At 37.3% G+C, this 14,079-nt stretch overlaps 2 protein-coding genes across 3 annotated transcripts in view; one reads left to right on the top strand and one right to left on the bottom strand.

Moving 5' to 3' along the window:
• Positions 1-1,097, top strand: part of PALMD (palmdelphin) — a 59,782-nt gene extending 58,685 nt beyond the window's left edge. The window contains exon 8 of the mRNA XM_019957002.2: positions 743-1,097. Coding sequence (XP_019812561.2) covers positions 743-786 — 44 coding nt within the window. The 3' untranslated portion in view covers positions 787-1,097. The remainder of the gene's footprint in view (positions 1-742) is intronic.
• A 10,960-nt stretch (positions 1,098-12,057) lies between these two features.
• The window catches only part of FRRS1 (ferric chelate reductase 1), a 52,833-nt gene continuing 50,811 nt past the window's right edge, over positions 12,058-14,079 (bottom strand). For both annotated transcript variants that reach the window (XM_019957001.2, XM_070786053.1), the window contains 2 exons: positions 13,021-13,082; positions 12,058-12,936 (listed from right to left, as the gene is read on the bottom strand). In XM_019957001.2, coding sequence (XP_019812560.1) covers positions 12,844-12,936; positions 13,021-13,082 — 155 coding nt within the window. In that variant the 3' untranslated portion in view covers positions 12,058-12,843. The remainder of the gene's footprint in view (positions 12,937-13,020; positions 13,083-14,079) is intronic.

Genomic DNA, 14,079 nt, shown 5'->3' with positions numbered 1-14,079 from the left:
CGTAAATGCAATGACTGGTGCCTTGAAAGCATCTCTCGACTTTTAGAACATGACTGAGGCAGCTATAATCAGGTCTTAACTATTAAGAGCATGATACCAGTGTTATGAATTTTAAATCAAATTTTAAAAATGGTTTCTATACCTAATACATCATTAAGAGTGAAATATTCTCAAAAAGATAAATTTGCCATTTGAAAGTACTTCTATCTTGACAAAGACATTTCATAATGACTCCAACTCCTAATTACTAGTTCACATTGTTTCATTATTTAAAAAATGTGTTCTTGCCATTCTATACCTAAGGATGAAGCCCCTTTCGACAACTAGATTTGATGAGTTAAAAAATAACCCAACCATTATGAATTAGGGCTTATATCAATGCCTTTTTCTTTTTGTAGAACATAGCTCAGAAATATGCACAAAACACAGTTGTTGACCCATAGCTATTTATCTATGGCTAATACTGTTAATGTGCACTAGTCCTGTATTTACTCAACTTATGCTGTGTTTGCTTTATTAATATTTGTAGAAATAGGTTCCTTCTAGTTCTGAACCTGCTTCTTCCCTAAGTTAACCATAGCTTATTATTTCTACTATCTTTTTATGCTACTAAAACAATGCTCACATTGTTGGATAAAATCATCTGAGGTATGTTTCAAACTTTCCTGCAATCTATGAAATGGTCATTTAGAGTGAAAATTAAAGCTTTTTATAACTCTCTATTTTTTTCTTTATTTTACAGCATTAAGGATGAGAATGGCAAAGCTGGGAAAAAAGGTTATCTGAGAGGTGTACCATCTACATAAACATCCATTGAAGAAGAAACTAAGAAACATTTGCAGATTTCTCTTCTGGATATTTTGTTTCTTTTCCCTAAGATACAAAAAAATTATAATTATAGCCATATTATGCCATGTGGATAAGCAGTAGTCATTATTTGAAAAAATTCCAAAAAATGCTGGGGAGAACAAATGCTTAACTTTTCCAGTTACTTGATATAATTCAGTGGAGGGGAAACCAACATATTTTTATTGTATTGATACCAAAGCATTTCTAATAAGAGCTTGTTAAATTTACAAATAAAGGTATTTAAAATAGCCCAACTATATTTTATTAACTGACATTGTAATTTTGCTAACACAAAGACTGAGAGATTATAGGAAGTCACTGTGCCTTATCACAGAAATATTCATCTTCAACTCTGACGAGTAAATGTGCCATCCCAAGGCAACAAGGACTCAGGCAACTACATCCCCTGTCAAGGAACAATTCAATTGAGACTTAAAGCTCTTTGCATACATTTCAAAGGTGCATGCAATAATTATCCTCTTATTTGGGGACTGGATTTAGATTATTAGTGTACATGACTTTAAAGTTGATAACCAATATGTTCGTTCTTCTTGAAATATCTTCTTTCATTCATTTCAATGTGAATTCCAGGGTACAGAGACTGATTATGGCCCAAGGCTGTTGGATGGAGGACTTCTCAAATTTCAACACAAATCTGGTCTAATGTTCGACCAGTTCTTACAAATAAGTCATAATCCTAATGCTAAAACTTACTAATAAAGTGTACCACACTTAATTCCTAAGTATTTTTTGCCAAGATGTTAAATCATGATTTGAAGGATACTCCCATAACAGTTCTCTCCTACTCAACCTTCTTATTCTGTCTTCTATCCAACAAGCCTCCAAAATCCACTCAAACACATCTTTCCTTGGATCCCCAGTGCAAATTACCTAGGCCCTGCCAAGTCTTTGAGTGAATAGTCTGTTTTTCTCTCTCAGGGAAAACACTGAATTTCCCTGGTAAGTCCATGATGAAATTATCTTAGCTACTGATGTGGAGGTAATGAGCAGTAAAAGAAGCAGATCCTGATGAGGACAAGAATTTACCTGGGGAGCATCAACCTCAGATGATTTGTTTGCAAAGGGCAGTTTTTCTCTAAGAGGAAAGAACTCCTCAGCTGGCCTGAAATGTTCTGGGAAACCTGAAGGGTCAAATTTCAGAAGCACTTTCACAGAAACACCCCTATCCCAGGTCCAAGGGTACCATTCCTTCCCTTCATGCCTTTGGCTTTAGCATAAATGACATGTCAAATCTGCACATTCTTTTGTAGCTCTGTCATGCTTGTGAATAAATCACTGGGTTTTGCTTTTGTACACAAAAATTTACTAGAACACTGCTTAGCACCAAGGAAGTGGTCAACAAACAAATGAATACAGTAAACAGTTCAGAAGGGGGAAGATGTAATCTACAAGGGGAGGCTTTGTAACACCAGTTGGTCTTAGGCAACATGAGCCAGAATCTGACTGGCAGATCATCTAGCCACTAACCATGAGTCATGGACCAGGGCTTGTATGTAGAAGTGGCCCAGCATAGCCAGAAGGTGTGGGAGGCAGGAGCTGCCTTTTGCCTGGGGATGAAGCTGGAGTTGCTGTGAAACTGGCTCTCAGGTAGGCAGGATGGGGCTTGAGTGCAAAGCTGGAGCGGGTCAGTCAGAGCTGCTGGGGTGAGACTGGGCCATCCACACACCCATCCACTGGTCCCTGTACTCAGTGAAAAGGAGGGAAAACTGGAAAATGGAAGTGAGGTGCTTCCTTGCCCTTGCAGCATCCCTCTAGTACTCTCTATTGACAAAGTGTAACATGGGCTGCCCTGGTGGCTCAGACAACAAAGAATCTGCCTGCAATGCAGGAGACTCAAGTTCAATCCCTAGGTTGGGAAGATCCCCTGGGGAAGGGAATGGCAACCTACTCCACTGCTCTTGCCTAGAGAATCCCTTGGACAGAAGGGCCTGGAGGGCTACAGTCCATAGGGTAGCAACGCGTCAGACACGACTAAGCGACTAACACTTTCACACCTTCTACAATTGCTTCAGCTGGCAAAGGAGAAATGCTTACATAACAAAACAGGACAAAGAAGGTGGATATGGAGATGAGGCATTAAATGATGAAGATAAAGATGAGGCATTAAACTGGCACCGTCCAGCCATTTTTCTACTCAGCTTCCATATTTATCCTTCTACATATATTCAACTATTCAAGCAACTAAAAAGACAACTGTTTTCATCTAATAAGAGACAGTTATCCTTTATACAAAGAACTCACCTTCTCCCCGAGATGAGGAGACACATGCTCCAGAGTTGTTTTATCTACAGTCAACTATATTCAACATTATTTCAAAGAACAGCTTTAGATTAAGAGAAAAATTCAGAGGATAATATAAAGTTCCCATATGCTCCTCACCCAGTTTCCCCTATTATTAACATCCTACATTCGTATGGTACATTTGTTATAATTAATGAATCAAAAATGATACATTATTATTAATTAAGGTCTCATAGTTTATTCCGGAGGAGGCAATGGCACCCCACTCCAGTACTCTTGCCTGGAAAATCGCATGGACGGAGGAGCCTGGTAGACTGCAGTCCATGGGGTCACTAAGAGTCAGACACGACTGAGCGACTTCACTTTCACTTTCCACTTTCCTGCATTGGAGAAGGAAATGGCAACCCACTCCAGGACCTGGAGAATCCCAGGGATGGGGGAGCCTGGTGGGCTTCCATCTATGGGGTCGCACAGAGTCGGACACGACTGAAGCGACTTAGCAGGAGCAGCAGCAGCATAGTTTATTCAGATTTCCATAGTTTTTACCTAATGTACTTCTCAATTCCAAGATCGTATAAGGAAAACCACATTACTTTTAGTTGTCATGTCTCCTTAGGCTCCACTTGGCTATGACTGTTTTTCAGACTTTCCTTTTTTTTGATAAGTTTGACAATTTTGAAAATTACCATCCATGTATTGTGTAAGATGTCTCTCTACTGCAAATTGTCTGATATTACTTTCCTGATTAAGCTGAGGTCATAAGTTTGTGAAAGGAAGACTAAAGAGGTAAAGTGCCATTTTTATCAGATCATGTCAATGATACATACTTTCAACATGATTTATCACTGTTAATGTTGACCTTGATAAACTGGCTGATATAATTTAGTCAGATTACTTCACTGTAAAATCATTCCTTTTTGCTGTCTGCATTGGCAGGAAGTCACTACGCACAGCCCACACTTAAGTAATAGGAAGTTAGGCTCACTTTCCTTGAGGACAGAGTATCTGTATCAATTATTTCAAATTCTTCTATACAGATTTGTCTATTATCCTTCATTTGTTGATTTATTCAATCATTAATTTAAATCAGTATGGGCTCATGGATGTTTACACTACTCTTGAGTTACTTACTGAGTTCTCAATATATTAATGCTATAATCAATTAAGAAGAGTCTATCTCAAAAAATAAAAAGTAGAGTCTATCTCTGATGATACTCTTTGGCTGGAAACAGACATTTTTCCTTCTCAAGCTTATTATTTCATGCTATGCTTTTTTCCATTTATTTACTTTCAACCTATCCGTCCCTTTATATTTTAATAAATCATATCATGGGTTTTACTTTTTTATCCATCTGACCTTCTCTGCTTTTAATTGGAGTTTTTAGCCCATTAACATTTAATGTAATTATTAATGTGGTTGAATTTTGGCCTACAATATTATTACTTGTTCTCTCTTTATCCCCACTGTGTTTTTTTGTTTTGTTTTGTTTTTGTTTTTTTGCTCCTGTATTTTTCTTTTCTAGCCTTTAAATTAAATTATCTTATGGAGAAGGAAATGGCAATCCACTCCAGTACTCTTGACTGGAAAAGCCCATGGACGGAGGAACCTGGTGGGCTGCAGTCCATGGGGTCACGAAGAGTCGGACACAACTGAGGGACTTCACTTTCACTTTTCACTCTCATGCATTGGAGAAGGAAATGGCAACCCACTCCAGTGTTCTTGCCTGGAGAATCCCAGGGACGGAGGAGCCTGGTAGGCTACCATCTCTGGGGTTGCACATAGTCAGACAAGACTGAAGTGACTTAGCAGCAGCAAATAATTTTGAGATTTTATATCATTTTTTCCGCTGGCTTCTTATATATGTCTTATTTTTTATTTCTGTAAGAATTACAATATACATCTTGAACTTTTCACTTAGAACTAACATTGTATAACTTCATATAAAATGCAGACACCTTTCAACTGTATGAGTCCATTATCTCTTGCCATCCCTTATGCTAACTTGTTATATGCATTATATCTGCATACATTATAAACCCCACAAAAAAATGTAGACTGTTTTTTGCTTTAATCAGGCATATTTGTTATAAAGAACTTAGGTCATAAAAGTCCAAAAGGGATTTTTTATTTACTAATTGTTTATCATTTTGAGTTTTCTTCATGTCTTTCCCAGGGTCCAGCTGTCATTTCTCTTCAGTCTGAAGAACCTTTTGCATTTTGTAGTGCATACGTGCTAACAAATTCTCTTAAATGTCCTCTCATTTCTGTTTCGTTCTTGAAGGATATTTCTTCTGCAACTAGAATTCTTATTGACTTTTTTTCTTTTTTGGATGTGATTCCACTCTGTCTGGGCTCCATAAGATCCCTGTGCTGTGCTTGTGCTCAGTTGCTCAGTTGTGTCCAGCTCTTTGTGACCCCACGGACTGTAGCCCACCAGGCATTTCTGTCCATGGATTCTCCAGGCAAGAATACTTGAGTGGGATGCCAGGCTCTCCTCCAGGGGATCTTCCCAACCCAGGGATTGAGCCCCGGTCTCCTGCACTGCAGGAAGATTCTTTACCGTCTGAGCACCAGGGAAGTCAAATGTTAACCAAATCATTGTTCCCCTGTCTGGAATGCTTAATTTTTCTCTTTCTGCTTTCAAGACTTGCTCTGTAATTTTTGCTTTCAAGAGTTTGACAATGATTTGTATAAGCATGACTGTCGACATTCTCCTGCTTGAGTTGTTTTCCTGCATCATAAATCAGTAAAGTTAGGCCTTTAGTAAATTTGGGGATTTTCCAGTCATTATTAACTTAGTTCCTCCTCTCCTGAGATAATACTGAAGATGCTATCATTAACAGGCCTTGGGATTCTGGTCATTTCTCTTTCCGAAATTTTTCCTTATTCTTTTAGATAGCTGCTTTTTGAAGTTTATCCTAGTTTTCTGAAGGAAAGTCTATTTTGCAGGATCTTAGCCATTACTGGCAGTAGAAATCACATATTTAGAATGTGTGGGTTCAGGAAATTCTTATTCCCAGAACCTGATTACTATGTCTTAGCATCTGACTGGGAATCAAAAAATTTCTTTAGGTTCTTGCAAGAAATCCAGTTCAGTTCAGTTCAGTTGCTCAGTCGTGTCCGACTCTTTGCGACCCCATGGACTGCAGCCCACCAGGCCTCCCTGTCCATCACCAACTCAGAAACCCAGAGTACAGTACAATTTCTTTTATATGTGAATAAGAAGACATATTAATGTGAATTCTTTTACATGTGAATGTAATATGAATTTATTTTACATGTGAATAAGAATATCATATGAAGACAATATACTTCTAAAGATATGTTCTAGGAACTACCTCTCCTTTAAACTAAAGCTACATAACCAGGCACAATATAAAATTACATTAACTTATTTGATAATGAAATAAGAAATTAAGCTGATAACAAATTTAAGGCCAGCAAAAGGTATAATCCAAGAGTTGTAATTAGATAAATTATTTGTTTTACTAGGGAGAAATTCACAAAAGATAGAGTAAGCATTTTAAAGTAGCATTTCTTATATTCACAATGTTGTATGACCACCACCTCTATCTATCTCCAAAACATTTTCCTCACCCCAAAATTAAACCTTATATCCACTAGGCATTTACTCTCACTCCCTCCTCTATTCCCTCCCCTCAAGGCCCTGGCAATCACTACTCTGCTGTCTCCATGCATTTACCTATTTTGGATATTTCATAATCATCATATGTGACATTTTGTGTCTGATTCACTTAGCATAATAGTTTTTTGTTGTTTGTTTGTTGTTCCTCTTATTCTAGTCCTTCAATGTCTCTGGTAGCCATGGAGAAGCATATGTTTTGAAGGTTCATCCATGTGACAGCACATATCAGTATTTCATACATTTTTTATGGCCAAATACTATTTCATCGAATGTATGTATCACAACTTTCTTATTCATTTATCTGCAGATGGGCTGTTTCTATCAATTGACAATTATGGATAGTATTCCTATAAACATCAATTTTTTATTGTGATAAAATATATATGTAACACAAAATTTTCCATTTTAACTACTTGCATGGATACAATTCACAATGTCATCATCACAAGTAAGCATCACCACCGTAAATCTCCAAAACAACTTCATCATCAACAGAAAATCTGTATCCATTAAACAATAAGTCCTCTTTCCTCCCTCCCCACAACCCAGCCCCTGGCAGTCACCATTCTGCTTTATATCTCTATGAATATGATTAGTCTGGATACTCCAAGTAAATATTACATAATAGCTGTCCTTTCTTGTTTGGCTATTTCACTTAGCATCATGCTTTCAAGGTAAACATCAAATCTTTTACCAAATAACAACTACACATTTCATAGCTTAAAAGCTACCAAAGTTTAACACTGTAATCAAAAGCAATGACATCATCAACAACCTGTTCAAAGTATCTTTTGCTGGCACCACTTCATTTCTTCCTCACAACTTCCCTGTGAGATGGGCCTTACAGATGAAGGCATGAGGCTCAGAGATGAGTGACTTGCTCAACAACATGAGTCTCATAAACCAAACGTATATATTCAGGTCTTCCAATTCCACTCCCGAACTCCCAGTCCTTTGTAGTTACAGGATTAGCTGCCTTCCAACCCACCCTTTATAAGGATGGTCAGCAGAGACCTATGTAGAAGAAACAGTCAAGAACGTTCCAAAAAGAAGAAACATTTTGAGCCAGAACTTAATAAATTCGTTTTTTCTAGGAAGAGGGGAACAGAAGGGGCATTCCAGGCAGGTGACCATCTGACCTGGGTGCAGAGATTAGCCTGGTGGGTATTGGGCAAGGAGAGAAACAGGATATACAGAGTGACAGGATGTAGCCTAATCTGATTTGAAAAGAGTTTAGAAGAAATCTTTCTTTCATTCCCATCTACAATGGATTATCTTAAACAAGGACCTTTGTTTTGTTTTGTTTTTTCTTGCTTTACCAGAATATACAGATAAATAGAACTTTAGTCAAAATTTACATGTGCCCCTAGGGCTTCCTAGTTGGCATCTGCTGCATCTGTCTTCTCCCATTGCAGCCTGTACTGGGGCAGGAGGTGGGTGGGATGAATATCACTTAACACATGTTTGAGCCAAAATCTGGATAACCAAGTAGGAATTAAAGTGAGTTTGAGTCATTTATTCAATAACTTATGCCATAGGTTACCTATGTCCCCAAGAATAATTTCCAAAGATAGTAAAACAATACAAACAAAAATAGCATCAGTTATGAATGTTATCCCAACCACAACATTCCAGAATTTGTTTCTTAAAAAAAAACTTATTTTTTTTTATTTTTATTTTATTTTTTAACTTTACAATATTGTATTGGTTTTGCCTTATATCAAAATGAATCCGCCACAGGTATACATGTGTTCCCCATCCTGAACCCTCCTCCCTCCTCCCTCCCCATACCATCCCACTGGGTCATCCCAATGCACCAGCCCCAAGCATCCAGTATCGTGCATCGAACCTGGACTGGCGACTCGTTTCATACATGATATTATACATGTTTCAATGCCATTCTCCCAAATCAACCCACCTTCTCCCTCTCCCACAGAGTCCAAAAGACTGTTCTATACATCAGTGTCTCTTTCGCTGTCTCATATACAGGGTTATTGTTACCATCTTTCTAAATTCCATATATATGCGTTAGTATACTGTATTGGTGTTTTTCTTTCTGGCTTACTTCACTCTGTATAATAGGCTCCAGTTTCATCCACCTCATTAGGACTGATTCAAATGTATTCTTTTTAATGGCTGAGTAATACTCCATTGTGTATATGTACCACTGCTTTCTTATCCATTCATCTGCTAATGGACATCTAGGTTGCTTCCATGGCCTGGCTATTATAAACAGTGCTGCGATGAACACTGGGGTACACGTGTCTCTTTCCCTTCTGGTTTCCTCAGTGTGTATGCCCAGCAGTGGGATTGCTGGGTCATAAGGCAGTTCTATTTCCAGTTTTTTAAGGAATCTCCACACTGTTCTCCACAGTGGCTGTACTAGGTTGCATTCCCACCAACAGTGTAAGAGGGTTCCCTTTTCTCCACACCCTCCCCAGCATTCATTGCTTGTAGACTTTTGGATCGCAGCCATTCTGACTGGCGTGAAATGGTACCTCATAGTGGTTTTGATTTGCATTTCTCTGATAATGAGTGATGTTGAGCATCTTTTCATGTGTTTGTTAGCCATTTGTATGTCTTCTTTGGAGAAATGTCTATTTAGTTCTTTGGCTCATTTTTTGATTGGGTCATTTTGGAGGAATCAACCTGCCTGACTTCAGGCTCTACTACAAAGCCACAGTCATCAAGACAGTATGGTACTGGCACAAAGACAGAAATATAGATCAATGGAACAAAATAGAAAGCCCAGAGATAAATCCATGCACATATGGACACCTTATCTTTGACAAAGGAGGCAAGAATATACAATGGAGAAAAGACAATCTCTTTAACAAGTGGTGCTGGGAAAACTGGTCAACCACTTGTAAAAGAATGAAACTAGAACACTTTCTAACACCATATACAAAAATAAACTCAAAATGGATTAAAGATCTAAACGTAAGACCAGAAACTATAAAACTCCTACAGGAGAACATAGGCAAAACACTCTCCGACATACATCACAGCAGGATCCTCTATGACCCACCTCCCAGAATATTGGAAATAAAAGCAAAAATAAACAAGTGGGACCTAATTAAACTTAAAAGCTTCTGCACAACAAAGGAAACTATAAGCAAGGTGAAAAGACAGGCTTCAGAATGGGAGAAAATAATAGCAAATGAAGCAACTGACAAACAACTAATCTCAAAAATATACAAGCAACTCCTACAGCTCAATTCCAGAAAAAAACTTATTTTTATCTTATAGAAGAATCCATCTTGAAGAACAAAATCCATGGCTTTGCTATTAGGGGCAACATGGTTTAAAATATAAAGGCATTTAGTTTAATAATCAATCCTATAAAAAGATACCTTTTTTCAAAAAATAGGTTGTTTATTACAAAAACATGAAGGAAAATTGAGAGGAGTAAAGATTAGGCATTTTGGAGACTTCCTTGGTGGCTAAGACTTTATGCTCCTGAAGCAGGGGCCCCAGGTTCAATCCCTGGTCAGGGAGCTATATCCCTCATGCCACAACTAAAAAAAAAAAAAAGTCCCTCATTCCACAAATGAAGATCGAAAATCCTGTGTGCTACAACAAAGACCCTGTGCAGCCAAATAAATAAATAAATAAAAAATAATATGTATTAGACTATTGGAGCACAGAGATGCCATACTTACTTTAAAAAAAAAAAGAATAGGCATTTTCGATTTGTAGAGATCAACCATTCATAAGCAGAAGAATCATAAATTTGATATTAATGAAAAGGTTTGTTGGTCTACTAAAATTAAATGGTAAAGACTTCTTTGGACAACTCTGTTTGTCAATTGATATCTCCAGTGTCAACAGACAAAATTAGTAAAAAGAAAAGTAAAACAGGTTAGCCTCAGCAATGGAAATCCAGTAAGATTATGTAGTTGAAAACCAAACACACCAAGGTTCATCTTTCCCTTAAATCTTTCCTTGTCAAATGTAATTTATTAACCTTTAAGCCCCTCATAATTGAAAATTAGAGAAAAACATTTTAGTATACATTTAAATTTCTATGTGTGTGTGCTCAGTTGCTCAGTCGTGTCCAACTCTGTGATCTATATATTTTTTTAAATGCTTTAAATGTGTATGCATGCGTGTTCAGTCACTTTAGTCATGTCCAATTCTGCAACCATAGGGACAGTAGCCCACCAGGCTCTTCTGTCCATGGATTTCCCAGACAAGAATATTGGAGTGGGTTGCCATACCTCCTCCTGAGGATCTTCCTGACCCAGGAATCAAACCTAAGTCTCCTGCATTACAGGTGAATTCTTTACCACTGAGCCAATAAAAAGGGATGCTCACTCACTCGTGTCCAACTCTTTGCGGTTCCATGGACTGTAGTCCACCAGGCTCTTCTGACCACGGAATTCTCTAGGCAAGAATACTGGAGTGGATTGCCATTTTTTTAACTCCAGGGGATCTTCCAACCCAGGGATCAGATGCAAGTCTCTTGCATCTCCTGCACTGCATGCAGATTCTTTACCACTGAGCCACCTGGGAAGCCCTATGCTTTTATATAAAGACATTCAAAAAGAAAGCGTAGACTGTAAGTAGCCTGGCACTTATAGAACATGAACACATAAACATCACATCTCAAACCCTAAGCTACTTATGATAAACACCTACATAAAGGACAAAAACATATCATTTTACCCAGAAAAAGGTGTAAGATACATCACTGAGGCTATTATTTATACCAGATAGAATTTAGGTCCTTGGACCAATCGTATTTTTTTTTTTAACATAAAAAAGTTTAAACTATGCTTCCCTAAACTTTTTATTTTAAGAATATAGAGTTTTGCTTGTTTTATCTATCTAACATAGTTGTGTTCATTTGTTACCAGGTCACAGAAATGTAAACAGAAGTATCAAACAATGGTTTATTAAATAACATGGTTAGAAAACAAATTAGAACCAGAAAATAACAACATTGGTCCCTAATTTCAATTCTAACCTATAACTGTGATCATTCCCTCAAAGGAAGAAATTTTTCAAATAAATATTAAAAGCTGGTGAATTTTAAGGGGTATGCCACCCCGAGATATTAAGTACTGAAAATGAATCAGCACAAGGAAACAGGAACAAAGCAGTAGTGTTACGGTGCCACCCACTGGCTAGAAATCCCCATAGCAAATATGAGAGCCAATCATAAAAGAGAAATTATTGAAATAGGAAGGAAAATAATATTGATGATTCTAATTCATGGTTAGTATCAGAAACTTCTAACAAAACAGAATCATCCGTATTATTTTAGTAGCACAAAGAAAGAGAGTAACTCTTAAAATGCTAACAAGAATTTTATTAATTTTGAAATGCCAGTCTACAATCTCCAAATACTAAGACTTTATCTCATAGTCAAAACAATTAACATATAAAATGTCATTTTAGCTATGTAGCTAAATATATGAAGACACGCAATCAAAAGATGCACATGTGCATTTCACTGCTAAGAAAGAAATTATAATATTAATAATATATTCAAATGTTAATGAAATGGTGTTAACCCCACTTTTACCTTTATCAGGGAAGTAACAAAATACATGAAACAAAGGACATGTCTAAAAAACTGGACTGAAAAATATGTTTCTCAAAAATTCTTAAGGAAAGGGGAAAGGGAAAAAGTCCTAAGAAAGACCATTCATAGAAACTAGTAAAAAATAAATGTTTTCTTTAAAGTACAACAGCACCATTAAGTCCAAAAGATATTTACCTTAATACAGTCTCCATTTTGTCCTAATGACATCCTTTTGTTTTTCTAAAACAGTTCTTTTCTTAAATGCTAACATTCTTAAAATTTCAGCATAAAAAATATTTGAGTTACTTCTCCTCAAACACAACCTTCCCATTAAGACTCAGAATAATATATAAACCTTGACATCAGTTTATAGTCCATGGGACCCTACTGAATGTTGATCTCTAAAGACCAGATTTCAGAATTTCTCTATAGACATGATCTGATCTTCCCTAATTAGAATTCATGAATACATTCCAGGCAGTCAGGACAGGCATCACGTTTTTTGGCTTGATGGTGATTATCACCTGGTCTGCAAAAGCCAAGGTCTTCACTCACTCATAGACGGTTGATTGCAGATAAGAACATAGTGAGAAAAGTCAAATTCCCACAAACATAAATTGCTAACACCACCTTTTTAAAAACATAACCCTAAAAGAAAAAAAAAATGAGATATGAAAAAAGGAAACTCCGATCACTAAGGTTTGTGCCAATAAATAAGAAGAAAGAACTTACTTCTGCTTCAGCTGCAGTAAACGACTGGAGGATCTGAATTCTATCATCATCCAGTATTTCAACTGTCAAGAACGAGAACAAAAGTTTGTAAGGCCAGTGTGTATGCAGGTAAACTCATTCTCAAAGAAAGCTCTGATTTGAAGCATTGGCAATTTTCCAAGATGTACATTCTTGCATTTCAAGTGACCAAATGTTGCAAACTTCTTGCATATTTAAGGCTCTTACAAATCAGGTCAAGCTGGCTACAGCATACATGTGAAAGGATTTTTTTCTAGTCAGAGTTCTAACAATCCAAGTGTTAAATACATATATATTTTTTAAATAGCAAGCCATAATCTAGTGGTTATCAAAAGTCCCTTTAGGGGTCAAACCCCACACAACATTGTAAATCAACTATACCAATCAAAAAAAAAAAAAGGACTCAAATCCTATGTATGTTACCCTATCAAGACCCAGAAAACGGTAGGACAGTTTTTACTACTCAGTTCCAAAAAAGCTGCTGAGCACACACGCTAGACAACAAAGAGGTTTTGTTTTTAGGAGGCCACCTTAGGACACAAAGGAAGTTAGCCTAGAAACCAGGCTAACATGTCACTGATTCTCTGCTAATCTCTCCACTACTAATGGCTACAGGTATCTTACCCTGCCTGGCACTGGGGCCAAAATGGACCTTGCCACTAGAGAGCACTGGCAAAGTATTAAGTCCTTCTTACGTAGCACGCTGGTTAGCTAGCTATATACAGTGCAGATGGCAACTTAAGTGATAGCACTCAGGAAGTCTGTTGAATAGGTAAAATTCATCTGCAGCTTTGCCCTGTCTTGACTATGGATGAGCATCTCATCCTCCTCCGTCTCAGGGGTCTCTCAGCTCCAGTCATTTAGGGCTCTCAGTTCATTGTAGCCCCACGTCAGAGCAGCATGCAAAGTAAAAAAGTACTTACAAAGAAGGCATCTTCCCTAAAAGCTTCCATCTTTTCCTTGCATTTTACTCACAAATTCTAATACTAGTGAATATAAAAAACAAAGGCAGAAAATTTCCACTATTTTTATCATAGACTG

This window comes from Bos indicus, chromosome 3, assembly GCF_029378745.1.
Source record: "Bos indicus isolate NIAB-ARS_2022 breed Sahiwal x Tharparkar chromosome 3, NIAB-ARS_B.indTharparkar_mat_pri_1.0, whole genome shotgun sequence".
Classification (NCBI taxonomy): domain Eukaryota; kingdom Metazoa; phylum Chordata; class Mammalia; order Artiodactyla; family Bovidae; genus Bos; species Bos indicus.
The sequence above is the reverse complement of the archived record's forward strand: the minus strand, read 5'-3'. Positions and strand labels throughout refer to the sequence as shown.